The sequence below is a fragment of the Papio anubis genome, chromosome 14, assembly GCF_008728515.1.
Source record: "Papio anubis isolate 15944 chromosome 14, Panubis1.0, whole genome shotgun sequence".
Taxonomy (NCBI): domain Eukaryota; kingdom Metazoa; phylum Chordata; class Mammalia; order Primates; family Cercopithecidae; genus Papio; species Papio anubis.
Genome location: NC_044989.1, coordinates 26,678,796 through 26,706,329, shown reverse-complemented (window position 1 = coordinate 26,706,329; position 27,534 = coordinate 26,678,796). Strand labels below are relative to the sequence as shown.

General features: G+C 46.4%; 1 protein-coding gene and 1 long non-coding RNA gene across 5 annotated transcripts in view; one reads left to right on the top strand and one right to left on the bottom strand.

Moving 5' to 3' along the window:
• Window positions 1-27,534, bottom strand: part of MAPRE3 (microtubule associated protein RP/EB family member 3) — a 55,748-nt gene that overhangs the window by 1,081 nt on the left and 27,133 nt on the right. Inside the window, exons 1-6 of one of the 4 annotated variants that reach the window (XM_031655029.1) lie at window positions 11,105-11,357; window positions 3,767-3,894; window positions 2,637-2,782; window positions 1,815-2,016; window positions 375-529; window positions 83-235 (exon numbers count right to left, since the gene is read on the bottom strand). In XM_031655029.1, the coding sequence (XP_031510889.1) occupies window positions 83-235; window positions 375-529; window positions 1,815-2,016; window positions 2,637-2,782; window positions 3,767-3,887 (777 nt within the window). In that variant the 5' untranslated portion in view covers window positions 3,888-3,894; window positions 11,105-11,357. Of the gene's footprint in view, window positions 1-82; window positions 236-374; window positions 530-1,814; window positions 2,017-2,636; window positions 2,783-3,766; window positions 3,895-11,104; window positions 11,358-27,534 lie in introns of those variants that run through there. The other 3 variants (XM_031655031.1, XM_031655030.1, XM_031655032.1) reach the window with 3 other exon arrangements.
• LOC116270256 lies at window positions 11,458-13,779 on the top strand. Its single transcript, XR_004178212.1, has 2 exons — window positions 11,458-11,589; window positions 13,625-13,779. It is a non-coding gene; the product is annotated as an uncharacterized LOC116270256 (long non-coding RNA).

Here is a 27,534-nt window from a genome sequence, read left to right as displayed (position 1 = left end):
CGGTCCCTTCTGGCCCTATCACACTTCTGGTCTTAGGGCCAGGCCAGACTGGGGAGTGCCCAATGGGCCTGGGAGTGCTCACCTCCGTTGCATAGAGGATGCCAATGATGCCTGAGATAACAGGGCTGTTTTCACTTTCATGCTCCTGGCAGATGAGCTCGATGTCACGAAGTTTGCTGAAGTAGAAGTCACGTTCCTTCTCCAGCCCATCCACTGTCAGCTTCAAGTCCACCAGCTGCTTGTGACAAAGTGGTGTCAAGTCAGAGGTCCCCACCTCAGGCTCCCCTGCCTGCCCTTTCTTGTCCCTGCAGACACCCCAAGGGCCTGGCTTTGGTGACCGGGCTATCTCAGCTACCCTTACCCATCCCACTCACCTGTTGGTTGAGTTCAAGAATTTGGGCATCAGTCTCATGGCCACCATTTCGGGCTGATGGAGGATTCTTCCGGAGAATGCAGGGGGGGGCCACGTTGCTCAGCCGGCCAGAGGTCTGCATGTTTTTTGGGCCTGTGGGGGACGTCCTCTGTGGAACTGCCCAGAGGAAAAGAGTCAGGTGAGTCCACGTGAGCCCACAGCACACATGGCAGGAGACAGCCTGGTGTGAGGACTGCGGGGGCAGGCCCATGCGACAGGCAGGCACTCTCACCCCCCTGCCCCCACCCCAGGAAGGCCATCTACAGCTAGGCCCCGAGCCTTGGCCACATGGACACTCCAGCAGCTGGGCAGCCGTTTGGCAAGCCTGGGAGAGCAGAAACTATAGGGAACTAAAGAAGGTATGAGGTGTTGAGGCCGGGAGAGAGTTGGCCTGAGGGATAGAGGAGAGAAATTAGGACAGCAAATTTGGGGAAGCGGAGTTGGAACGGTTCGGGTCCCTCTCGTACTGATAGCTAGAGGAAAGGCAGCTGGCACAGGGCCTTTCCTAACAGAAGCCCCAGCCCAAAGCCATCGTCTCTGGGTGGCTGTCCCTCCCGGGGCCCTATGTCAGGATGGGCTCTGTTGCCCTCTGCTGGGCTGGACCAGGTATCTGCACAGCGGTGGCCAAATCAGGGACCCCAGCTCCTCCCCAGCGCAGCCAGCATGCCGTGGCGAACTGCTCACTAGTGACTGCACCTCCCTAGACCGAGCGGGCTGTTTCTAGTGCGAAGCAAGCAGGCGGGCGAGTGGGGCAGGCCCAGGCAGAACGGCAGTGCAGACAGAGGAGGTGGCTCTGCTATGACGGGGTCCGACGCGGGCTGGGGCTGCTTCTCTCCCTTCCCCTTCCAACGCTGCTGCTTCCCAAAGGCCCTATTGCTTCTCTCCCTTCCCCTCCAGAACTCAGACAAAGCCTCGTTTCTAGAGACTCATCTTTCAAGGACTTAGGACTGTTGGGCCTTTGGAGTAGGGAAAGGTGTGATCCAGCTTGGTAACTCCTGCTCTGGCCATCCAGTGGGCAGGGGGCAAGAAGGGGCTGTGGTGCTGGCACCAGGCTCTTGGCCTGGATGCACCTGGACGGAGAAACCAAGTCACCTTGCTGCCCCATCATCTTGAGGCAAACAAGTTAGCTCGTGCTACGAAACAAAGTGTCTTGGGCCTCCTACCCCAGCTGCCACCATGGCTGGTGCTGGTGGCTCTCCTCTTGGAGCAATTTGTGGAGCTCTCTCACCCACTACTTTCACTCCCCCGGTCTAAGCGGCCAGCAGGCGGCGTCATCCGAACTCCGTGATAACAAGTCTCCTCCAGGCTGGCAGGGCCGGGCCGTGGCCCAGGGGGCATTCCTGGCTGTAGAGGCCTGCCGGCCCGGCCCCCCATGCTCCCTCCCCCGGCTCGGGCACATTACCTGCTGTGCCAATGAGTTTCTTGGATTTGTTGAAGATCTGATCACCTGGGTTAGGAGGTGGCGCTACGTCCTGGCCCTGCCGCGCCAGCAGAGGGTTGTAATCCTTTCCATCATAGTTTGCGTCAAAGAATTTCTTAAACCACTGAATAAACTCAAAATTATCTTGGAATTTTCCTTTCACTAATTTCTCTACAGGAATGATCTGAAATAGACCACATAAGCAGAGTACTTTAGCCACCTGCTGCTGTAGGGCTGCCTTTCTCTGCTGAGGGCCACTGCTCTCAGGAAAGCCAGCCCCTGGGCTGCAGCGTCCTCTACCTTCTCCACTTGCCCCCCTCCCACGGCACCACAGCAGACAGGTAGGCTGGCAGGCCCTGGTCTCAGATCCAGAGGCATCCCTTCTCTACAGGCACCGTGTGGAAGAACTGTGTGGGGAGGCGTCCCTCGGCTCTACTGCCTGCGTGTGGGCTGGGGGTCTGCAGCCACCGAGGCAGGAGAGTGAGCAAAGACACTTTCTTGGGCCCTACAGAGACAGAGAGAGGTGGAACTTCACAGGAGCGGTACACAGAGCTCAGTGTTAGGGTGGGCAGGGTCCAGAGAGGAGGAAGGGAAAGGACTGTTGTCATGATGGGAAGGCAAGTGTTGTGGGCTTTTCCATTGTGCCTTGAAAAGGGGGAAAATTCCCTCTGGAGAGTTGGGAGGTGGAGGGAGGCGCGAGCACTGGAATGACCCCAGGAGCCCCAGCTGCCCGGGCTGATGGGTCCTCTTCTTCCCCAGGGTCACACTGCTCCTCGGGCCCCTCCCCGGAGCGCAGGCACCTACTTTGTCAACACCCATCTTCTTGAAAGCTGCTTGCAGCACCTTGAAGTTGTGGATGTATTCATGCTCTAGTTTGGCCTGGAACTTCACTTTCCTCAAGTGCACACAGCCAGGGAAGAGCATGTCCATGAACTGGCAGTAGGCTGCCCCTGTGGAGAAGGACAGCTGGCTGAGGGTTCTCGCTGCTCTCCTTCTGTGGGCTGCTCTCTCACTTCCCCAAACCCCATCTCCTCTTCTCTCTCCTTGTTCTGAGGCTGGAGCCAGTCCTACTTTCAGGATAGACATGGCCAGAATCCCCCCAGCTTTCCACGAAGAAGAGTGATGACTATTTATTGATGCACATTATGTACCAGCACCACATCACACACTGCATGTAGGTAGGGTAATCCCAATAGCAACTCTAGTTACTTGGTGATATTGTCTCCATCTTATGGATGGGAAAACTGAGGCCTAAGGCAGCAGAGTGAATTGCCCAAGGTTGCACCACCAGAAGAGCTGAGAGCTGGACCCAGAGAGATGAGGTCAGACTTGTGGCTCTGCCGCCATCCTGGCTCTCAGCTCCCCGCTCCTCCTTTCCCTGCAGTCCTTCACGGTGCCTCTCCTGCTCTTCTCTTTCCCTGCTTCCATTTCTTGACTTCAGCTCCAGATAGTCTGACTGGTTCAGGGCCTCCAGCTCTCCTCCTTAGTCTAGTCACAAGCTACAGCCATGGGCTGCATAATGATGGTTTGGTGAGCGATGAACCACATATATGATGGTGATCCCATAGGATTATAATACCATCTTTTTATTGTACCTTTTCTCTGTTTAGGTGTGTTTAGATGTGCAAATACTTACCATGTGTTAAAACTGTCTGCCGTATTTAGTACAGAAACATGCTGTGCTTGTTTTTAGCCTAGGAGTAGTAGGCTATACCATATAGCTGAGGTATGTAGTAGGTTACGCCATCCAGGTTTGTGTAAATACACTCTGTGATGTTCACACAACAACAGCATCGCCTAAGGATGCATTTCTCTGGGCATATCAGTCATTCAGCCATGCATGACTGTATATTCCCTGCCGTGGCTGCTCTGCCTTCTGACCTTTCTTTCCTTTCCTTCCGGCAGGGCCACTTCCCATATTCCCAGCCTCCTACCTGAACAGAGCTGTTCTATCTTGGTATAGTTGAGGTGCAGGGAGTCATTGACCCATGCAAGCATATCATGGCGACTCAGATTTTCACTGGTCACAGATGTGGAGTACACATTGACGGCCATACCCCAGCTGGAAAGCAAGAAAAATGGTGAGGTCAGCACTGGGGCCTCATGCAGCTCCTTAGCTGTCACGAGACACGGGCTGTATGATCCTGGGAAGTAAGAAACATTCCCTCCAGATTGCCCTCGCAGTTTACCCCCAGAGGGAGGGTCTTTATTCCTTAGACATTTCATGAGCATCTACTATATGCTAGATGTGTGCCAGGAGCCAGTAATTCCAAGTTAATTAAGATATGGCCTCTGCCTTGAGGCATTTACAGACAGGCAGATCCCCTCAGTAGGGAGCGATGGGGCAGTGAAACAGGCACATAAATGTTCAGGGACAGCACAAAGAAGGACGTAAGTGTATCTGCTGGGCAGGGTCAGCAAAGGCTTCAGAAAAGAGATGTTGGAGCCTGAAAAGAATAGGAATTTTCCAGACATAAAAAGGGATGGGTGGAAGGTATTTGATTTTGGTATGGGGGGATGTTCTGGAACAGGGTCTAGCAAGAACAAAGGCAGAGCTTATTCTGGGCACTCTGAGTTGTGGAGCAGGCCCAGGGAGCAGATTTTTCTGTTGGGGTGTGGCACAATGAGGTTGGCAGGGACAGGTTGCCAGGGCCTTGTTTACCAGGAGGAGGAATCTGGACTTTCTGTTTGGATGACGGGAAACCATTAGAGGGTTTCAGCAGACAGTAACCTGACCAGATTTGTGTTTTAGAAAGCCAGCTAACCTTTGCCTCTGTTCTGACTTCGGATTCCATATTCCTGTGGCTGACGCAGACGCATCTAAATTCTGCTTGTCCACAACCTTCCCTTAGAATATGCTTCTGGCTCCTGTATTCATTATCCCAGTGAATGTCACCACCAGCCATCAATCACCACCTTAGAAAGCTGCGGGGTCATCTCAGACAGCCTACTCTCCCTCATGCACCTATTAATTCTCATTCCTCAAGTCCTGGAACCCCCCCCTCCCCTATCCACCCTGTTCTGCTTACCTTCAGGATTTATGCATACCGTTGTCCCTTGGTATGAGGGAATTTGTTCCAGAACATCCCCATGTACCAAAGTCAATGCACAGTCAAGTCCCTTATATAAAGTGATGTAGTATTTACAATTAACCTACACAACCCTCCTGTATGATTTAAATCCTCTCTAGATTACTTATAATACCTACTACCATGTCACTTCGATGTAAATAGTTGTTATACTGTACTGTTTAGGAAATCATGACACGAAAAAAAAGTCTGTAGGCGATGCAACAATCCTTTTTATTTCCTGAATATTTTTGATTGGTATTTGACTGAATCCACAGATGTGGAACCCACAGATGTGGAGGGCTGACTGTATTTTCTCTCTAGCCCAGGCTGGCAGGAGCCTCCTGAAAGGCCTTCTAGCCTTCAGTCTCCCCCTCCTCCTAATCCATCCTTGACACTGCTGTCGTCAGAATCTAGCTAAAAGCAGGCCTGGTCACTCCCCTCCCCTACTTGAAGTCCTTTCAGCCAGCAGTCGTAAAAGAGACACTCCTTGGCCGAATTTGCCTTGCAGACTTAAACTGTTTAGCACTCATAGTGTTGGAAACAGTTTTGAATTAGTACCCAATATTTTAAAGTTGAGATGTTTAACAACTTGGGATTTCTGGCTTCTTTTGGCCACTCTGACCCTATGTTCCCGCACTGAAACCAGCAGTTGGCGTGGAGCCAGCAGTGAGCCTCCTTCCCACCCCACAGAGGCCAGGGCTCAGTTGCTGCTGCTAACTGACTTGCGCTGTTAAGAAAAGGAGGACATAATTCTTGTAATCAGTTCTTTATCAGAAATGGAGAAACAAGATAGGTCAAAAGGACTGTGTTTTCCGAGAATTGTGAGGACATGTGTTTCTGAAGTGAGCGAAGAATATTTCTCCAGGTTTAATATGTAAAGTGTCTCTGTGAAATAAGAATACATCTTACACACCCTATATTCTTACAGGAAGAATATTTCCCTATCTGTTGCAGGCATCTGCTGTTATCATGTGACTCCTCCCGACCACTTATCAAACTCATAAGGGGACCCCACCTCTTCAGCCTTATCTCCCACTTTGCTCCCCCAGTTAGGAGCCATAGGCAGCTTCCTACTCACCCTGTCTCTGGAATGCTGTCCCAACCTGAAAGTTCATTCTCTGCTCCATGGTTCTCAACTGTGGCCCCAGACCTGCAGCTCTGGGGCTATATGGGGATCAGCCAGTTAAAAATTCCAATTCTCTTGCCCTCCCCCAGACCTACTAAATGAGAAACTGCCTTTGACCAAGATGCCCCGAGGATCTGCAGGCACGGTCCTGTTTTGAGCAGTACTGCTTTAGAGAGGGAGGCTCAGCAAGGCATCTGCAGAGCTATGTGCCCCTCACGTTCCCACCCCTGACCCCAAGCACATAGGACGGAGCACGTTTAACTTAAATGAATGCTTTGAAGAAAAATCACAAGAGAAAACCCTCTTCTTTATTCCTAGTTCTTCCTCCTTTGAAAAATAAACCTTGTCCTTCATTGCCCAGCAAAGGGAGGCCAGGTGGGGCCAAAAAGCCAAGAGAAACAGAAATGAATTATTGTCATGGGAGCTCCTAAAGACTCAGGACCTGGCAATTTCAGAGCTTTCCGAGGGTAATGTTGACTGCATTTGAGTCTCCTCCTCCACAACGGCTCTGCGCCCACTGCCCTGCATCTTGGCCCTTGCGCTTACCACTGGACTTTTATTTTTTTATTTTTTTATTTTTTTTTGAGACGGAGTCTCGCTCTGTCGCCCAGGCTGGAGTGCAGTGGCCGGATCTCAGCTCACTGCAAGCTCCGCCTCCCGGGTTCCCGCCATTCTCCTGCCTCAGCCTCCAGAGTAGCTGGGACTACAGGCGCCCGCCACCTCGCCCGGCTAGTTTTTTTGTATTTTTTAGTAGAGACGGGGTTTCACCGGGTTAGCCAGGATGGTCTCGATCTCCTGACCTTGTGATCCGCCCGTCTCGGCCTCCCAAAGTGCTGGGATTACAGGCTTGAGCCACCGCGCCCGGCCACCACTGGACTTTTAAATGCCTGTGCCCCGTGTCGGAAGTGCCTTGAAGCCAAGAGTGGGGTATCCAGGCCTGTCACAGGCAAGACGTTCAGTAACGCTGAAAAACTGAGTGATGCCTTGTGTCCTCTCCTCTTTCTAAATCGTGTCTCATCACCTTCTGGCCTGGGTCCCCCTGCCATCCCCCCGCCATCCCCCCCTCCACTGGCTTCAGCCTCAGGACTCTACTTTAGCTCCAGGAGACTTTCTCTGACCCCTCTGTGGGAGGCATATGCCTGTGATCCTACAGCACCCTGGGCATGGCTCTTCATGGCATCCCACACGGTCTCTTGAAATCATGTGTGTGAGACCTGGTGTGGTGGCTCATGCCTGTAATGCCAGCACTTTGGGAGGCGGAGGGGGGCCGATCACCTAAGCCAGGAGTTCGAGACAAGCCTGGCCAACATGGCAAAACCCCGTCTCTACTAAAAATACAAAAATTAGCCAGGTGTGTAATCCTAGCTACTAGGGAGGCTGAGGCAGGAGAATTGCTTGAACCCGGAGGTGGAGGTTGCTGTGAGCCAAGATCATGCCACTGCACTCCAGCCTGGGTGACAGAGCCAGACTCTGTCTCGAAAAAAAAAAAAAAAAAAAAAAATATTGTGTGCCTGCCCCTTCCACCTGACTGTAAGCTCTTCAATGGCCAGGTTGTGTTCCATTCACTGTCGGGTTCTACGCCAGTTCTTGGTGGATAATAACTGCCTAACCATATTGGTGGAGTGGAATTGCAGACCGGAGTTAGGGGAGTGTTTCCCAGTTCCCAGGACGCACCTAAAGTAACAGGAGGAGGAGTGGATGGATGGATGGACGCTAAGCTTGCCGAAGGGGCAGAGTGGGTAGGGTCAAGGAAAGGGCATCTAATTTTGATGAGTATTATTATGTTGTGAACTGCAATAAATTGAAAAGATTTGCCCCTGTCCTCAAGGAGTTCATAATCTTATTGCGGAGAGTAATGCACCCATGAGAACAGTATAACCAAATGCCCAAAAGTGTGCTGGAAACAGCAAGTGCCACAGGAAGCGGGAAGGGGAGGGCACGCAGAGGTAGAGAGAGGGATGTGAATGGCCCCAGGGCCAGAGTGGTCAGACTCTGCCAAGTCCCCAGGGAGGATGAAGAGGACGGCCAGGAGCTGGTACAGAGGGCACCAGCTATTCCGGGAACTGTCCAGAATGACTCTGCAAGAGCGTTCCACAGGCTCAGAGACTCATTCCTTATGAGGCCCCTGGGGCAGAGTGATTCTGGGCCAGCTGTGGCTGACAGGCCTCAGAGGGGCTGGTCTGGTTTGGGGTGGTTCTGGGCGCAAGAAGTAGTCTTAGGTTGGTCCTGGGAGTTCCTGAGTCACTTTAGGGATTCTGTTTTGTTTAAAGTATATGAATTTCAAGGACTGACTACTGAAGAAAAGGAAAGGCAATGGTCTTAGTCCAAACATATCCTCCAGTTTTTGACTGAAATTGTTTGAGCCTCAAGGGTCTTCCAGCCTGAGGGCAGCTTTCCTGGTTCCACAGGATTGGACCTGCTAATGGTTCAGGCCTCCTCCAAGCATTGCAGAGGTTCTTTACTGGGAGAGTCCACCGGCTTCTCCTGCAGAGACTTCAAGAGGCTAGAGTGTAGCCCAAGTGTGTGTGTATAAAATATATTATATATACATTACATGTTACATGCACATATTTTACACACACACACACATATATATACATAATTTTAAAGAATACCCCAGGTGATTCTGGTGCACAGCCACATATGAGAACCACAGCCTTCATTTGATATGCATACTTAGCCGGGATTTACTGGCTTTTGTTGCAATGGCAAAGGCTGGAACGTTGGGATGTTCCGCCACTTATCTGGGGGGAAAATGCTAGCCAGTCCTTGGTACACAGGGAAAATCTCCAGTTTCCCTAGAGTTTAGAACGCAACTAAAGGCCTTGCTTTTAGGGCTTCTAAGAGTCACTAAGAGCCACACAGCTACTTGAAAAATGACCAGGTCTTCTCAGCATTGACCCAGTTTTGTCAATGCCTGATGACGGGAGGGTATTTTCCACACCTTTGGTCTGACTCTAGGGTCCCATGAGTGCAGCAGTGCCTGTGCGAAGGAAGCTGGAAAAAATGGCTCCTTTCAGGGCCCAGCAATGAATCATGCTGTTACCCACTATGGGGCTTCTGGGGAAGCAGGTAGCTAGTAGCAGGAACAGAGCCTCAGTCCCCACTCAGGATTCACTCAGGTCCTCTCAACTGGGGCTACACTCTGCCCTAGTGGGGCTCCATTTGGCTCAGGAGGACTCATCCAGGGCACCCAGGGGTCTCTGCAGGAATTCTCTGCTGCATTTGCTAGGGCAGCATGAAGAAACAGCCTCCTTGTTTCCTTACCCCTCATCACACTGGGGAGGGCGGGATGCCCTTTTAATTTTCCTCTCCTAGCTTTGGCCCTGTAAATAGAACTAAACATGGCCAGCAGGTGGCACCCAGGTCCTGAGCAAAAACTCCTTTAAATGTATCCCTCATCCTCCAACCCCCCTTTCCAGAGCTCAATTTAGAGCCCAAATTGGGAGCCTCTCAGAGCTGGGCTGGCTGAGGGGCCTGGAGCATTGGGGCTGTTCTAAGATCCTGGACTGAACTGAGCCAGCCTCCGTATCCCCCAAAACCACAGTTTGAACTCACCAAACAGGTCCAACTTCTGATTGCACTGGGGGTTGACTTGGGCCTGGACTCACACCAGACCAGCTGCCGGGGGCAGAGGTGTATAAAGTATTTGGCCCAAGCATCAGGGTCTAAGTGGACCAGCTGCCTCCAATTACAGCAAAGACATAACCTGATGAAACTCTTAATAATAACGCACTTGTTCCCAAGAGCTCCTTCACCTCCCCAGAGTGAATGGTAGGTAGCCACTCGGAGTGGGCAGGCTCTGTCCCAAGAGATGTAGTAGCAGTGTCTTCCAACCCCATCCACATGTTTCTACCATGATCTTTGGCACATGTGACTGTTAGGAGAAACAGACCCTGATTGGATTGTGGCATGTCACCATCCAGGCAGATCCACATTCGAGGATCAGACCGACAACCTGGCCTTGGGGAATGCCTGCTCTGCTATCAGGAATGCAGTCAAGGGCAAGAAAAGTTGAGGAGGTTTAATCTGGTGATTTTGCTGAGTCATTTCCTATACTAGGACTATAAGGTTCATGGTGCATTCACCGGCAACTAGGAAAGGCAATTACAGCTCTCACTGTGGAAGGGGAAGCTGCTGGTCATTCTGCAGACTGAAGCCTTAAAAATGATCATCAAAACCAAATCCCACTAACCCATGGTCAGAAGGGTTTCTAGAGACCATCTGCTTCCTTCCCAGGCAATTAGGACTGCACTTAGATCTAGGCACTTATATTCTTAAATCATAAAGATGGCCAATAAGACTGCACAACTGAAATTTCACATTCTATTATTTAATGACCTTATCACCAGCCTAAATCTAATTTTGGCTTTTTGTTTTTAAGTCTATCTTCCACAAATATGTCTTAAGGGTAATTTAGGGGCCCTCAGTCTTCTCTAATTCTCTAGATCTCCTTTTACCTCAAGGTTAGCCCTGTTCTGGCTGGTCCCTGAAAGAACTCCCTGGAGTTTCCAGGCCTCCACCCTCTGCCCAGCGTGGCTATGAAAGACAAACCAGGTCTATCAGTCCTGAAGGAGGTGGCCAGCATGCCTCCAGCAAGCTCCAAAAAGGTAGTGCTTAAGAACACTGGATCTCCAGGCACGTCACGTGGGTTCAAATCCTAACTGTACCATTTCCTAGCTGTCTGACTTGACTTTAGGTCTTAGTTTCCTCATCTATAAAATGGGGACAGTGACAGCTCTCACCTCACAGAAGAGTTATGAGGATTAAGTGAGCCATGTATACACAGTGCTGAGCACAGAGCCTGACATTCAGTATGTATTTGGCAAGTGCTGTCAGCATCACGGGGATAGACAGTAAGAATCTAAGGGCATTTGTTTGAGGAGTAGGTGCCTGACACGCAGCCAGCTTCTGGTCTCTGAGACCACAGAATGGCCAGTCCAGAAGGGAGACAGACTACGGAACTTTTCTCTGCCGCTTTGCCTTGAGACAGCCACATGGGCTTCCCAAAGCTGGGCTCTGACCACAATCCCTCCCCAACTCCCACATAGCCTGCTTTGTAGACGCCATCCTACCGGCCAAGACAACTGGAACAGACGCTGTAGGATCAGAGGAGAGAGAACTCCGCAGAGCCAGCCAACACGTTTCCGGTTCCTGAAGTGGGGCTATGCCCATTGTCACTGGGCTACCCCTTCCTGCCCAGGCCCAAGGGGCTGAAGTCACCTGTTTGGAAAATCTGCAAAATTGCTACCCCTACCCCCGTAAGTCACACATCCAGGTTATTCTGGGCTTGCATGGAGGCAGTATGTACAGGTGGGGCTGAGGGGTTCTGAGGGGCTGGGGAGCCAGCCAGCGGGTCACAAAGCCCTGGCAGACCCGGCCAATCACCTTCTTCTTATGGCTGAGCAAAGACCTAACTCATCGAGAGGCTCAGCCTCTCAAAGCTGGATTAGTCAATGCAGAGATGGGGCAAGTGGAGTAGTTGCAGGGTTGGCCAGGAGCCCAGCATGCACTCCTTCCCACAGATCCAGGACAGGGATCTGGACGGCTGTGGGTTCAGGTAGGGACAGAAACTCCTCCAGGATTTTGTTCTCACAACATTTTTAGGTCACAACTCTAAGACCCTGATACCTACTGAAGTTCCAGCCACCTAGGTCCTGGACATGTCCTGCTGAATAATGATCTGAACTTTTTTTTTTTTTTTTTGAGACGAGTCTCGCTCTGTCGCCCAGGCTAGAGTGCAGTGGCACGATCTCGGCTCACTGCAAGCTCCGCCTCCTGGGTTCACGCCATTCTCCTGCCTCAGCCTCCCGAGAAGCTGGGACTACAGGCGCCTGCCACCACGCCCAGCTAATTTTTTGTATTTTTAGTACAGATGGGGTTTCACCGTGTTAGCCAGGATGGTCTCGATCTCCTGACCTTGTGATCCGCTCGTCTCGGCCTCCCAAAGTGCTGGGATTACAGGCATGAGCCACCGCGCCCGGCAATTTCATTTTCTTAATGGAGTGTTGGCAGAAGAGAAATGTTACCAAGGTTCTCCCCAGGCTGGTTGGGATAATGGTGCCACATCCCTGTAGCTGCTAGCCAGGGAAGGAGTCCTTGGGGGAGGTTCTGCCTAGGTTACTCTATCTGACCATAACTTCGAGGGTTAATGGAAACACTGCAGTATAGTAAACAATTTCTCATCGCTAAAATCAATCAATTTTAGTAGAGTTCATCTAGGTGGGCAGATAGAAAGGCAATCTTTTCTTTCTAAGCCACCATGCCCAGTTAATTTTGTATTTTTAGTAGAGATGAGGTTTCACTATGTTGGCCAGGCTGGTCTTGAACTCCTGACCTCAAGTGATCCACCTGCCTCAGCCTCCCAAAGTGCTAGGATTACAGGCATGAGCCACCCGGCCCAGCCTAGCATTGCCTTCATCTTGACCAGCAAGTGCTTACTGACCACTGACAAAATGTGCTCAACACCCAGTGAGGCATCATGAGGACATGGGATCATTTCAAGGCATGAGTCTTGTCTTTATTAAGGAGCCTTTCTTTGGTTGAAGAGGTAAGAGTAATTTCTAAAATAACAAGGGATGCCACAAAGCAGAATATATGACGTGCTAAATAGTGAAGGCACCTTTGGCTTTTAAGTATTCCAGGCACATGAAAAAGATGAGAGGGGGATCAGCAGTTAGAGGGTTTCTGGAGGAAGGTGGCACCTAATTGGGCCTTTAAAGATGACAGGATGCCAGAAAGCAGCAAAGAGAAAATGGGAAATTCTGGACATGGGAAACATATTTATTATTACTTTTATTTTTTAAAAAGGGCATAAGACCAATGACTCAGTCCTGGAGGAATGTTAGGGACGCAATGAAAATAGAGGAGGTGGAGAGAAGGCGATGTCTCAGGAGCCAAGGGAGGGCCACTTTCAAAGAGGAGGTCATCTGCCCTGTTTAATGAAGCTACCAGACCAGAGGTGGCGATATGGTTATTAGATTGTGCAGTGAGAAATGATGAAACTCTGAGTCATTTTGTTGGCGTGTGGGGACAGCAGCTAGACCTGCAGATGATTGTGGAGTCCTCGATCACTTGCCCAGGAGGAAGCTGGAGAGGGACATCAGGCATTTGTCATCACAGCCATGTGTGTCTGCTGTAGCACTTCGGGTAGATAGTGAGTGACTGCCTGCAGGGTGGAGAGCATCTTGGTTCTTTCAGTTAAAATTTGAAATGAAATATAGATTAGGTCAGGTGCTGTGGCTCATGCCTGTAATCCCAGCACTTTTGGGAGGCCAAGGTGGATCACCTGAGGTCAGGAGTTCGAGACCAGCCTGGCCAACATGGTGAAACCCCATCTCCACTAAAAATACAAAAATTAGCTGGGCATGGTGACATGTACCTGTAATCCCAGCTACTTGCGAGGCTGAGATAGGAGAATGGCTTGAACCCACGGAGGCGGAGGTTGCAGTGAGCCGGTATCGCGCCACTGTACTCTAGCCTGGCCAACAAAGAGCGAAACTCCATCTCAGAAAGAAAAAAAAAAGAAGAAAAGAAATATAGATTAAAGGTAGGCTTGTGCTCCTTATCTCAATATCCCACCCATTCCCCTTCAGACTCCACATCCTACCCTCAAGTTCTAGATCTTATCTGTCCAAGAAGACCCATGAGTGCGACTCATGATCTTTCTCCAGCTACTCACAACGCTGTATCACAAATGAAAAGCAAGATGGGAAGTATGTTTATATAATAAAGTCTTAACTAAGTTGAATGTTTGGAAAATAATATTGTACATATTGATTAACTTTGTTTAACTGTGGTTAATCAGAGCCCTTTTTAATGTTTGGTTTTGTGGGAAATTATTGTATTAAGGCAGGAAGAATAGACAAAATTGCTTTCTAAGGGCACTGCAGAGCCTCAGATTCACTCACTCATCACCATTTATGGAGTGTGTGCTTCAGCACCCAATGCTGTGTGCCAGCCCCTGTGCCAGCACAGGACCTGTAGGAACAAATGAACCCACTCTGGGCCCTCGAAAAATTCATGAACTTAGGTGAGAGCTAGACAACTGAACGAAATAACCAAAGGGCAACACATTACGCTCCAACTCCAGATACAGGAGCTGTTGGAACAACTCTGCTTCCTGCATCAGGGAAAGCTTTGTAAAGGAAGCATGGTTTGAACTGGGTCTTGAAGGAGAAACTTATCAGGAAGATAAGAGTTAAGAGGAAAGGGGAATGCATGGGGAGGAGGGAAAGGACTGCAAGTAGCTCATCCCAGAGTCATGTTGGAGCAGAAGATTTGGTTAAAAAGGCAGACGAAAGCCACATCACCAGTAGCTCCATACGCCATGGTTAAGGAGTTATTTTATCTGGAAGGGAAACTCTCCAAAGCATTTTCTTTTCAGGTATACAGTATTTTAGTCAACAATACAAAATATTGCTAATACTATATTTAAAATAATTTCCAAATCAAAATTACAACAAATGAAATTACAGTGCTTAGAAACTGCATTCAATTTATAATTCTGCAGAGGCTTTATTCTATATTATATTTTCTAGTAAAAACTGAAGAGATTCCCAAGAGAGTCCCTCCAATTTTTGGTAAACTTTTTTATTTTGAAATGATTTTAGACTCACAGTTGCAAAACAGAACAAATAATTCCCATGTATTTCATGTCTCCTCATCCAGTTTCCCCCAGTAACATCTTATGTAACAATTATTAAAACCAGGAAATGCACATTGGCACATTTGTAAATAAACTATAGACCTTATTTGGATTTCATCAGTTTTTACACGCACTCTTTTTTTTGTCATATACTCCATGAAGTTTTATCACATGGATGGATTCATGTAATCACCACCCTACCAGAATACAGACCTGTTCTATAATCTCAAAGAAGCTCCCTCATGCTACCCATTTACAGCTGTGCCCTCCTCCCAACCCTAACCCCTGGCCACCAAAGATCTGTTCCCCATCACTCTATAATTTTGTCATTTTGTCAATGTTATATACATGAAATCATACAGTAACCTTTTGAGACTGGCTTTTTTTCTTCTCAGCATAGCGCCTTTGACTTCCATCCAAGTTGTTGCATGGATTAATGGTTCCTCTTTATTGCTGAGTAGTATTCTAAACAATGGCGTACATATGGATGTACCATAATTTACTCATTCACCCACTGAGGACATCAGGGTTGTTTCCAGTTTTGGGTGATTACAAACACACCCTATGAGAACTTTCCTCAGTCTTCTCTTGCTTTGTCCACGGAGGTCTGGCTCTGGGAGCGTTCTCCTCTCCAAACCTTTCTGGCCTCTAAGAACTGTTAATGTGCTTGGGGTTTGTAGTTGGAAGGCCCAGGCATTTGCTTAGGGTGGGAGGAGTTAAACCTGAGTTACACAAGCAACTCTCTGGACTGACTGTTCCCAGAATTATGGCTTTGTCTCAGTTTAAACCTAAGCCTGTACTCCTGCCTCAAAAGATTCCTGCTTCTTTTTCCCTCCAAAAAATCCAAATTCAGATTTTTTCTTCTTTTTAAAATAAATTTCATAACTTTAATTTCTAATTATTTATTTTTGAGATGAAGTCTCACTATGTTGAACAGGCTGGTCTTGAACTCCTGGGCTCAAATGATCCTCCTCCTCAGCTTTCCAAGTAGCTGGCATTTCAGGCACATGCCACTGTGCCCGGCCCAGAAGATTCTTGCTTCTTTTTTTTTTTTTTTTTTTTGAGACAGAGTCTTGCTCTGTCGCCCAGGCTGGAGTGCAGTGGCCGGATCTCAGCTCACTACAAGCTCCACCTCCTGGGTTTACGCCATTCTCCTGCCTCAGCCTTCCGAGTAGCTGGGACTACAGGCGCCCGCCACCTCGCCTGGCTAGTTTTTTGTATTTTTTGGTAGAGACAGGGTTTCACCGTGTTAGCCAGGATAGTCTCAATCTCCTGACCTTGTGATCCGCCCGTCTCGGCCTCCCAAAGTGCTGGGATTACAGGCTTGAGCCACCGCGCCCGGCCGATTCTTGCTTCTTAAATGCGTTTATGCTATCACTCAGATTTGTGGCCTTATTTTTCTAGATGCCATAATTTCACCAAGGATAATTTAGAATTATAGTCACCAGTCAAGGAACCTTTGATGAACAAAATTGTTTGAGAGGCACTTTAGAACAGAAAGAGGACAAAGTTTCAAACATCCAATTGTTTGTAGGATTATTGGTGCTGAATCCACCAAGATTCAAAATGATCCATCTAAATTTCTACCCAAACTTGCACAATACCCTCTAAACCAGAGCTAAAGAAGGACTGAGATAGTCAAACAGCATGATAGAGAAAGGACTCATCATATTTTAAACAAGTCCTCGTAACATCCCTACCCTCCTAGTAAAAAAACCCAATAGGTGGGGATAGAGATTTGCTCAGGACCCGGAGGCCATAAATAGAATAGTCATTCTCTGAGCAGAATCAAATACTCCTTTATCTCCAGTGCTTCCCGAAGCCGCATATTTTACAGCTGTATTTCACTTTTTTAGTATTCCTTTAGATCAAAATAGGCAATATTTGTTTGCCTTCTCCTGGGAACATTAACAGTATGCTTGGACTGTGATGCCCCAAAGATTAACAGAGGCCCCCTCAGTACTTTTCACAAGTCTCCAACGACAACCTCAAGGACCTTAAATATCTCTGTTATTCTACTCTTGTTTGACATGTGGATGACCTTTTGTTGTGTTCTAAAGATAAGCTCCAAGACTGTTCCAGCTATCTACTGGACATAAGGTTTTCAAAGGAAACTACAATATTGTCAGAGTAAAGTTTGTTATGCAGAACATAATTTATCCCAGGGCAGTAAATCCTTTACTCCTGACAGACCACAGGCCATTCAAAACTTTCCCAATGACTCCTAAGTGACAATTAAGAAGAATCCTGGCTAATGTGGATAGCAGGTTTACAACTTTTCTAAAATAATCACAGGATAACTTAACCAAGTCCAAACTTCTTCCTTGGGATTCTAAACATGAAGAGGTCTTTTGTGAGTTAAATTAGCCCTTCAACAACCTGCCACTATGAGCTCACCTAATTATTATAAACCTTTCTACCTATTTGTACATGCGAGATATAGACGAACCTTTGATGTTATGACTCAATTTCATGGTGAAGGGAAACCAGAATATGTCACCCCAAAATATGCCTGATTGACATAAAAATTATTTTTGAGCTAAAAGTAATTAAAGAGCAGCAACTAGAGGACGAGCTCTATTCTCCTTTTCTGCCTAAAAACAGGATATAAATTCTTCTTTACTGGAGATAGTTCTTATCAGCCCAGACACAGCACCAGAGGAATCTACAAACAAACCTTACACCATTGGTTTCTTCCCATGTATCTAACTTCCCGTAGTTTCCCCCTTTTGGAAGCCTAAAATTACTTTCTTTTGTCCTGTCATTTCTCTACAAATGTATTGTTCTTTTTTGAAGACGGCATATAAGCCGGAGTTTGGTGCCACTGCCTTGAAGTTGCCTTTCATTGGGGTTTCTCCTGCATTCTGTGCCCTCCACACATTAATAAACTTGCTTGGCCAGGCATGGTGGCTCACGCCTGTAATCTCAGTGGTTTGGGAGTCTGGGGCAGGAGGACTGCTTGAGGTCAGGAGTTCAAGACCAGCCTGGGCAACATAGCACTACCCCGTCTCTGCAAAAAAAAAAAAAAAAAAAAAATAGTGGGACGTGGTGGCACATGCCTGTAGTCCCAGCTACTTGGGAGGCTGAGGAGGGAGGACTGCTTGAGCCCAGGAGTTCAAGGCTTCAGTGAGTTGTCATCATGCCATGGCACTCCAGCCTGGGTGACAGAGTGAGACCCTGTCTCTGAAGGGAAAAACAAAATTAAAAGAAGCTTTGCTTGTTTTTCTTTTGCTGATCTGTCTTTTGTTACAGGGGTCTGTCCCAACTATGAACTTATGAAGGTTGAGAAGAAATTACATTTCCTCCCCAATAATGGGAATCATCAGACATCGATAGTCTACTAAGTCTCTCTTCACCCAGTGGCAAAGCCTACTCGTCTAACAGCCACAGCAGCTAAGCTAATGGGGGCTTCCACACACTTGGTTTTAAGGTCTCTTTTAAATTTGATAGTCCTCCATGCTGTACAATATTTGTTGCTCACTAAAAATACACATTTCTCAGCAAGTAGGGTTACCACCAATGAAATCCCATTACTTTCTCCCTCACCTATTTCTATTCATTGTAATACTACTTTGAATCCTGCCACCCTCCCTTTAGATGTCATGTTCTCAATGAGGCCATTTGGCCCATTGATTCTGCCCTAGGAGGAAGACAGTGTTAGATAATTTAATTCAAGAGAAAGGAAAACTGGGCCTTAATTTAGGAACCAAAACCCTAACCACTCACGGGAGTTCAGGGTTGCTTTCTTTCCTCCTCAAGCCTTTGCAGTTCATGCTTTGCAAAAGGCCTGGAAAGTAGGGAGAATCCTGCAAAATGTGGGACTGAGGATTTGCTGCAGAGCACTGTGGGATATGAGAGAGAGAGGTCAAAGATGACCCCAAAGTTTCTTGCCCAAGCCACTGGAAGGATGGAGAAAACTGCAGGAAGAGCAAGTTTGAGAGTGTGGTGAAGACCATGAGCTAACTTAAGATTATGCTGTGGACACTTCAAAGAATAATTAAGGATATTAGGAAGCATCATGTTCCATGGGACATAATATTCTATGCTATTATTACATTAGCTCTAGTTGCTGGGCATTTTGATTTTTGATAGTCCTGGAATATATTTGAACATTCAATTTTTGTCTAAATCCATCACTACTTCCGTGGGCAGGGAATTACTGGGTCAAAGGGCATGATATATTTTTTAAGGACTAACAACTTCCAAAAAGGCTGTACCTTTCATTTTTTCCCCAGAAGTTTGTGAGTGCTCATTTCAACACCAACATTGTTATTATTTTAAAAAGTGTGTTGATTGAATGAAAATATTTTTATTCTTTAAAATAATGTTTCTTTGATTACTAGTGAGGGAGAACATATTTCTATATTTATGCCCCATATATATTTACTTTTCTGTGAACTGTTTTGGGCTGTTGAGTTTGAGAACCCACAAGTCATCCGTGTTTTCATGTCTAACAAATATCTGGAAATCCTGCTGAGGAATTCTCACCATTCGTACCTTCTACTAAAGATCTAGTATCCTGAGATAAATCCGTACTGATCCCAGACATATTCATGGCATTTACTTTTTTTTTTTTCCTAGATCCTTGATATTCTAGTAATTTACTCGAAACATGAGATACTAGAAAATATCTTTTTCAGAGGGTTTTGGCCTAGGCAACATAGTGAGACCCTGTCTTTACAAAAATAGAAATTAGCTGGCATGGTGGCACATGCCTATACTCAGGAGTACTGTTGCCATACTCCAGCTATCATGAAATGTATTTCGATGTGGGAAAAGTGGGAGTTTGGTAACAATGGGAAAAATTCACATTACCAGAGAACCAAAACAAAGCTAGACATTATCCAAGCTACTCTCTCATCATATTTTTGCCTAGAAAATGAGGGGGAAGAGGAAGGGGCTAAGAAATGGAGAATGACTTAGGCTTTCCCAAGTTTTCTGCTAAAAGTAGGGGAAATAGAGAATTCAGAAAGTAAACTTTAATTGCACTACCCAAATAGGTAGCCCATTCCTAAGAAATAAACTGGCACATTGAGCTATGTGGATGGGCAGCATGGTGCATGAAAAAGGTGGTGAAAAGGACTCTACAGCACCCAACTCCAGCTCTGCCTCTCACGACCTCCCAGGCACGAGAGATCCTCTGGGCAAAGGTGGCCTCTCTTTGCCTGAGTTTCTTACTGTAAAATAGAAGCACTTTTTGGGCATCACTACGTGTATGGCTCGTGGGCACAGAGCCTCTGGACAGACAACTCATGAAAGGGGAAGTGTAAATGGCCAACAAACACATGAAACATGCTCAACGTTACTAATAATTCTAAAATACCTATGCTGCCGGACTGTTGTGAAGGTTCAAGCTAACTCAAGTGGAGCACCCACACAGAACCTCACACACGTCAATTCAGTGAGTAACGGTTATAGGTCAGAGGCTGTTAATGCAATTTTGATAGCCGGGGAGTTTTAAACAATCTTTGACACGGGGCCGGTAACAATGAAATTAGGTAAGGAAAAGGGGATGGGGACTGTGATATTGTCATATAAGTAAGCTGTGTGAGGGATTGATTTTGTGGATGCCATATTGAGCAGCACTGTCTCATGGGGAAAGTGAGGGATCTGGGTAGAAGCCGTGAGCTGGAAATTTGACAGTAGTGACTGGTCAGGTATCACCTTCCTGACATTAGCTGGATCGACAACAGGTGCTTCATAATTTTTAGTTTTCCTTTCCAAGTGGTGGTGGTAATTGACAGAGAAGTGTAATGCCATGCCTATGAGGAAAGCTCGTAGACAGCTGATTTCCCTAAGACGGTGCTTCTCTCTTGAGGATGTTACCTTTCAAGAGATCAGGGTAAGGTCCTGAAGGGAGCATTGAAATAGAATCCTTATCATTTCCCTCCTGGAATCAGAATTCTGATTTTTTTTCTGATTTCAGAGGGGTGGTGATGTGGTCTGGGGCTTTGGCCTGTGTTCTGCATTTGTTCACTCGTGACTATCTGCCTACGCTCATGAATATTGAAACACCACAGTGTGCATACAGAGAATCTGGCCAGAGGATTGCAGTTCAGGGAGTCCTTCTGTCTCACCCATGGCTGACTCCTCACTGGATGAGAAGCGCCGTACACAGTGGCTAACTGCTCACCAGTTAGTAATTACTTCAAAGAGTGCTGATGCATAGGGATCACTCACTCTTTTGACCACCTCCCCAGGAAACTGCAGTATGTCTCAAAAGCAGCTTAATAGATTAAAATGTCCCCAGAATCTACTGACACCGTCTTCTCGGCCTTCTCTGTTACAGACGATGACGTAGACCTGTAAGGCCATTATACCTGAGGTAGGCCAGTAAGAGCAACGTGTGAGGTGTGAGGATGTGGGGTGAACTGTACCAAAAGAGGCCAGTTCCCAGGTGCATCTCAATCTAAGATAAGCCAGGATGGTCTTGAATTAGGACTCAGGTGGGACAAATGATGAATTCACAGTGGCAGAAAGGACTTTCAAAACAAGAATAGATGAGCAAGGTGCATGCTCACAAGAAACATCATGGGTCCTCTGCAGTGCCCATCAGGACAAGGGCCCCACCAGCCTGCCTGGGCATACAGGACAGCCTGCAGACCTGCACCCCCAGGCGCAACACAGAAGGGTGCAACTGCTCCGGGTTCCGAGATGGGCAGTTCAGAGTCTGGTCAGGGCTAATACAAAGTTAAACCCACACTAATGGGCACAGTGTAACAGCTTAATGACAGAACAAAAAACCTGGTTTTGAGGGTACAGGGAAATGGGCTCTTTTAAACATGATTGGTGAGAATATAATTTAGTACAGCCATTTTGGAGGTTAATTTGGTAAAAAAAAAAAAAAAAAAAGATTAAAAGCTTTTAGATTTTATATACTCTATGACCTTAATTCTACTCCTAGGAATTTTATACTGAATCACTAATTATAGATATGTGTAAAACTTTAGATATTAGCATGTTTATAATAATGAAAAACTGGAAACCACCAAAATGTCCAACAATGAATTGTTAAATAAATTGTGACACATCCAAACAATGCCACTCTGAAAAGAGGGATGTTCTAGAATATGTAATGATGCTGGCACTGCTGGCTGGGTGACTCAACTCCCATCCCAACACCCTTCTTCCTTGCCCATCTCCAATAGAGAGGCCAATAAAACAAAATGCCTGCTTTCTCAGCCTCCCTGAGAGTTAAGAGCCACTTTGAGACCATAAAGCAACACAGCCGCCTAAGAGAGCGGGAGTGTCCTTGGCAACGTCCTCGAGCTGTTCCACCGGCCTAGACTTCCTACTTTCAGACTCCTGCCTCATGAGCAAAATACTCCATTATTTGTTCAAGCCACTGTTAACAGGGCTTGTTGTTACTTGTTTCAAAACACAATCCCAATTGATAAAGACATGGAAAGATGTATACAGTACGTCAAGTGGGGGGAAAACACAGTCATGGCTGCATCACAGTGTTTATGTCAACAACAGACTGCGCGTACGACAGTGGTCCCACAAGATTATACTATATTTTTACTGCACCCTTTCTGTTTAGTTTTATGTATGTATGTATATATGTATGGATTTATTTAAAAAATGCATTTATTTATTTATGAGTGAATGAATGAATGGATGAATGAAGGGGTCTTGATTTGTTTTCCTAGGCTGGAGTGCAGTGGTGCAATCATAGTTCACCATACCCTTTCTATGTTTAGATCTACATACCTATCTATCAATCATATGGCTATATATCAATTATCTATCTATCTATGAATGATGGGATCTCACTCTGTCTCACCCACATGGGAGCTCAGTGGTGCAATCATGGCTCACTGCTGTCTCTAACTCCTGGACTCAAGTGGTCCTGCCACCTCAGTCTCCTAAAGTGCTAGGATTATAGGCATGAGCCACCATGCCCAGACCATATGTTTAGATACCCAAATACTAACCATTATGTTCTAATTGCCTACAGTATCCAGTGCAGTCACATGCTGTACAACTTTGCAGCCTAGGAGCAATAGGCTATGCCGTACAGTCTAGGTATGTAGTAGGCAATACCATCTAGGTTTGGGTGAGTACACTCTAAGATGTTTGCACAATGACAAAATCACAAGACACATTTCTCAGAATGTATCCCATCATTAAGCAATGTATGACTGTATTACAGAACAAAAATATACCAAGAGTCATTGAAGAAGAATGTGAAGTATATTCTAAAATTATAATTGTGGTTCTGTCTGATGGTACGGTTATATGGGATTTTTATTTTCACATTTGGGTTTATCTGAATTTTCTAAATTTTCTACAGTGAATATGCCTTTTGTGATGAGAAAAAAATCCAAAATATTTAAAAAATAAAACAAGGTAGATAAATAATTAGATAAATCTTGTGGTCAGGCAGCAACGAGTCCTTGACAATAGTTGCCAAAATAACTACTTTAAGGCTTCTGTTGCTTTCTTCCAGAAGGTTCAGCTGGAACTCTAGTTTTAAAAGGTCCCACTGGCTTCTAACTAGGGCAACTGAGGTCCACCTCCACCAGCGGACACTGGCAGCCGCACCAGCCCAGGAGGCCAGAGGGGCTCTGAGCTCTTCGTGGTACAGCTCCTTCTCCCCTGCTCATGGGCCTTGCTTCCCTTCTCTCCCTCCTGTCTCTCATCTCTTGCCTTCTTGGCAGACTCAAATGAAATAACCAATCTGAAAGTACTTCATACATTATTAGTTGTAAAAAATAGCAAGTTATTTTTCTTGTAACTCTTTCTTCTTCATTCTTTTCCCTCCTTGTTTTTAAGTCTTTCACTTTTCTCCTTTCTCTTCTACCCTTGTTCCTCTTTCCACTTCCCTCCTCCCTCCTCATCGGGTCATAATGGAGAACATTCTGGGCCTCCACAGGCTCATACCTCTGTCATTTCTCACAGGAGCCCGCCCTGTACTTATCTGTCCATGGGTCTCTCTCCTTTGCTCCGCGGTGAGTCTTCTGAGCAGAAACCATGTCTTTCAACCCCTAAGAATCTTTTCATGACACTGTATCACAGTACTCACCTGGTTAGTACTTATTTGATATTACTAAAATGTCTTTTATTATTTTGTTATCTAGGGAAAGCTAATAGTGAAACAAACCCATATATTTATTTGTAAAATCAGCCATCCATATATTTAAGTGAAAATTTGTTATTAGCATCTTAAAAATTTTTGTGAAGTCATTTTTTAAGAACCAACAACTGAGAATTGGTAGAAAGATAAGTAGTTTGAAAGCAGTATTTTGTCTTCCTTACTGCAGTTGTAAAATATTGAGAACTATATTCAGAATTGAAATGGAAACCTTAGTAATGATAATGTGGAAACAATGAAATGTTTTATGGTAAAATATTAGAGCTAATTTGTATTTCAAATTTGCATTATCCACTAAAATGGTTAAAAAAATCTGCCAAAAAAAAAAAAAAATCCATGAGATGTCAGTCACATTAAAAGTGCAGGTAGGCCGGGCGCGGTGGCTCAAGCCTGTAATCCCAGCACTTTGGGAGGCCGAGACGGGAGGATCACGAGGTCAGGAGATCGAGACCATCCTGGCTAACACGGTGAAACCCCGTCTCTACTAAAAAAATACAAAAAACTAGCCGTGCGAGGTGGCAGGCGCCTGTAGTCCCAGCTACTCGGGAGGCTGAGGCAGGAGAATGGTGTGAACCCGGGAGGCGGAGCTTGCAGTGAGCTGAGATCCGGCCACTGCACTCCAGCCTGGGCGACAGAGCGAGACTCCGTCTCAAAAAAAAAAAAAAAAAAAAAAGGGCATGTAATTGGGCTGGGCGCGGTGGCTCACGTCTGTAATCCCAGAACTTTGGGAGGCCAAGGCAAGTGGATCATCTGAGGTCAGGGGTTTGAGACAAGCCTGACCAACATGGAGAAACCCTGTCTCTACTAAAAATACAAAATTAGCCGTGTGTGGTGGTGCATGCTTGTAATCCCAGCTACTCAGGAAGCTGAGGCAGGAGAATCGCTTGAACCCAGCAGGCGGAGGTTGCAGTGAGCTGAGATCACGCCATTGCACTCTAGCCTGGGTGACAAGAGCGAAACTCCGTCTAAAAAAAAAAAAAAATGTGCATGTAGTTGGACCCTAATCCTGCCTCTCTTGCTTTGGGCCAACTTGTCATCAAGTCATTGATTTTTCTCATCCATCCTGTCCCTTCCATTCTCACTGACATCATCCTTGTCCAGGTTGTTGCCATTTTGTGACTGGATAATATTCCTGCCTTTGGTCCCTTTTCTTTCAACTTTCCTTGCTCCTCACTGCAAGACAAACTTCCCAAAAACACTGCTTTAATTACCCCCTCCCCCAAGCATAATATATCTATAGGCCCTCTATATCTCTATTCTGTAGGATCAAGACCAAACGTCTGTAGGATCAAGTCCACTTCCTTCTTCCCGAAACCCTTTCTCTGATGTCTCCAACCCCAAGCCCCTCACTTGAGTCAGACTGTCGTTCTCCCTCCTGCCAGTCTCCCTAATACTGAATCCCTACTTGCCTTGGCTTGTACTGGAATGCTCTCCTCCTTTCAAGGCCAAGCTCATGTCCCACCATTTCTGTGAGCACTAGCTGACAGAATCAGGATTCCAAAGTGCTGTGACAGGCTATGGGAAGAAGCTAAACCACTCCAAATAAACACATATGAGGTTCTGCATTTGTATCTTAAAAAACAAATGGAAGATATTTGGCAGAAGACATAAGGTTTGCAAAACTGTGTGCAAAAAACATAGGGATTTTACACTGGCATGTACTCTCTCAAGTGTCAACTCCCCTGGAAAGTTTTCCCTGACTCCCTGTCTGTTCTCCTGGGCTGGGTTAGCCTAGCCTTCTGGGTACTTCTGTAATACTGTTTGGACATACTTCTAACACAGAAGTACATGTCTATTTCTTCCACATCACTAGGAGCTTCCTGAGGGCTGGGATTACGTTTTTTTAGCCCTATTGTCTGGCATGGTGTCCAGCACATGGAATGTTCTCAGATATTAGCAGAATTGAACTGAGGCTCAGAGAGCTTAGGTAACATGCCCAGGGTAACACAGCTAGTGAGAACAGAACTGATTTGAAACTAGATATCGGGTTATAAAGTCCTTCTTCCAGAATGAGGAAAGTATAATATTGCTCCCCTCTGGGCTTGTCAGATGACACCTGTAATACTGACTTCAGTTCTGTGCAGCAAACTTTTAGAGTAACATTCACAAGCAGGCCTGTTTAAAGGAGAAAGACCATGACAGTGAGTGGAGTGGATATGCTCCAATCTAGGTCAGCCGAGGACCTGGTGGAGAAACTAAGGGGTTAGCTTAGAGACAGAAGAAAAACTCAGCATGACATGAGAACTACCTTTAATGACTTAAGGGCCCAGAGGAAGAGTAGGGATTACACTTACTTTCTGTGACCACAGCGTTTGTAAAACTGTCACCAAAGTGTTGAAGATACAGAAAAAACAGATGTTGACCCACTGAAGACAAACATTCTCAGCAGTGCTGGTTAAAGGCAGCATGTCTACCCCAGGAAGGGGTGAGGTCCCACTATGGCAGGTCTTCAAGCTGATGACACCCTGTGGGCGTGCCCTAGCGGGGTCAAGAACCAGAATGAAGGCAGGACTAGCTGAGATTTTATGTTTAGGTGACTTCTTAAGGTCCTTTCTAATAGATGCAACAATTCTATTATTTTGTCTGCGTTGACCTCTCTAGCCTTAAGCAATTCCTTACTCCTCTACATTTAGTGAATTTTGAGTTCACATAATTCACTTGCTGATTAAGCATATATGTACCTTGCTACACAACATTTAAGTTACCAAACTATCCTTTCTACCAGGGATTTCCAACCCCCAGGCTATGGACTAGTTCCGGTCCATGACCTGTTAGGAACCAGGCTGCATAGCAACAGCGAGCATTCCTGCCTGAGCTCCACCTCCTGTCAGATTAGCAGCGGCACCAGATCCTCACAGAAGCGCAAACCCTATTGTGAACTGTGCATGTGAGGGATCTAGGCTGCATGTTCAGTATGAGGATCTAACTCAGGGCTGTCCAATCTTTTGGCTTCCCTGGGTCACATGGGAAGAAGAAGAATTGTCTTGGGCCACACATAAAATACACTAACACAAATGACAGCTCATGAGCTAAAAAAAAAAAAAAAAAAAAAAAAAAAATCACAAAAAAACTCCATGTTTTAAGAAAGTTTACAAATGTGTTGCGGCCCATGGGCTGCAGACTGGACAAGCTCGATCTAAGTAATGCCTGATGATCTGAGGTGGAAGTTTCATTCTGAAACCAACCCCCACCTTCTACCCCATTCATGGAAAAACTGTCTTCCACAAAACCTTGGTGCCAAAAAGGTTTGGGGGCTGCCGCTTTATACTATTGCCATCTAATTGTTTTTCAAATATCTTCCCAAACAGATAAGTGCCTTGAAGTCAGGGATCACATATCACGTATTTTACAACTTTGGTCTCCAGGTATCTACACTTGTTCAAAATAGAATAAAAATATTTTAAATGCTTACTTTACAACTTGACTTTAATTTCTCTGCTAATGGGCTTGTCTTTTCTCTCTTGAAGATCCCCTAGAAAGTGAGAACCATTTCTTCACTAGATGCTTTCCCTCCAGGTATTTTTCTGTTCCTCAGGTGAAGGGTTTGTTTTAATTTATTTATCTATTTATTTTGAGACAGAGTCTCGCTCTGTTGCCTAGGCTGGAATGCAGTGGCGTGATCTTGGCTCACTGCAAGCTCTGCCTCCTGGGTTCACACCATTCTCCTGCCTCAGCCTCCCAAGTAGCTGGGACTACAGGTGCCTGCCACCACATCCAGCTAATTTTTTTATTTTTAGTAGAGACGGGGTTTCACCGTGGTC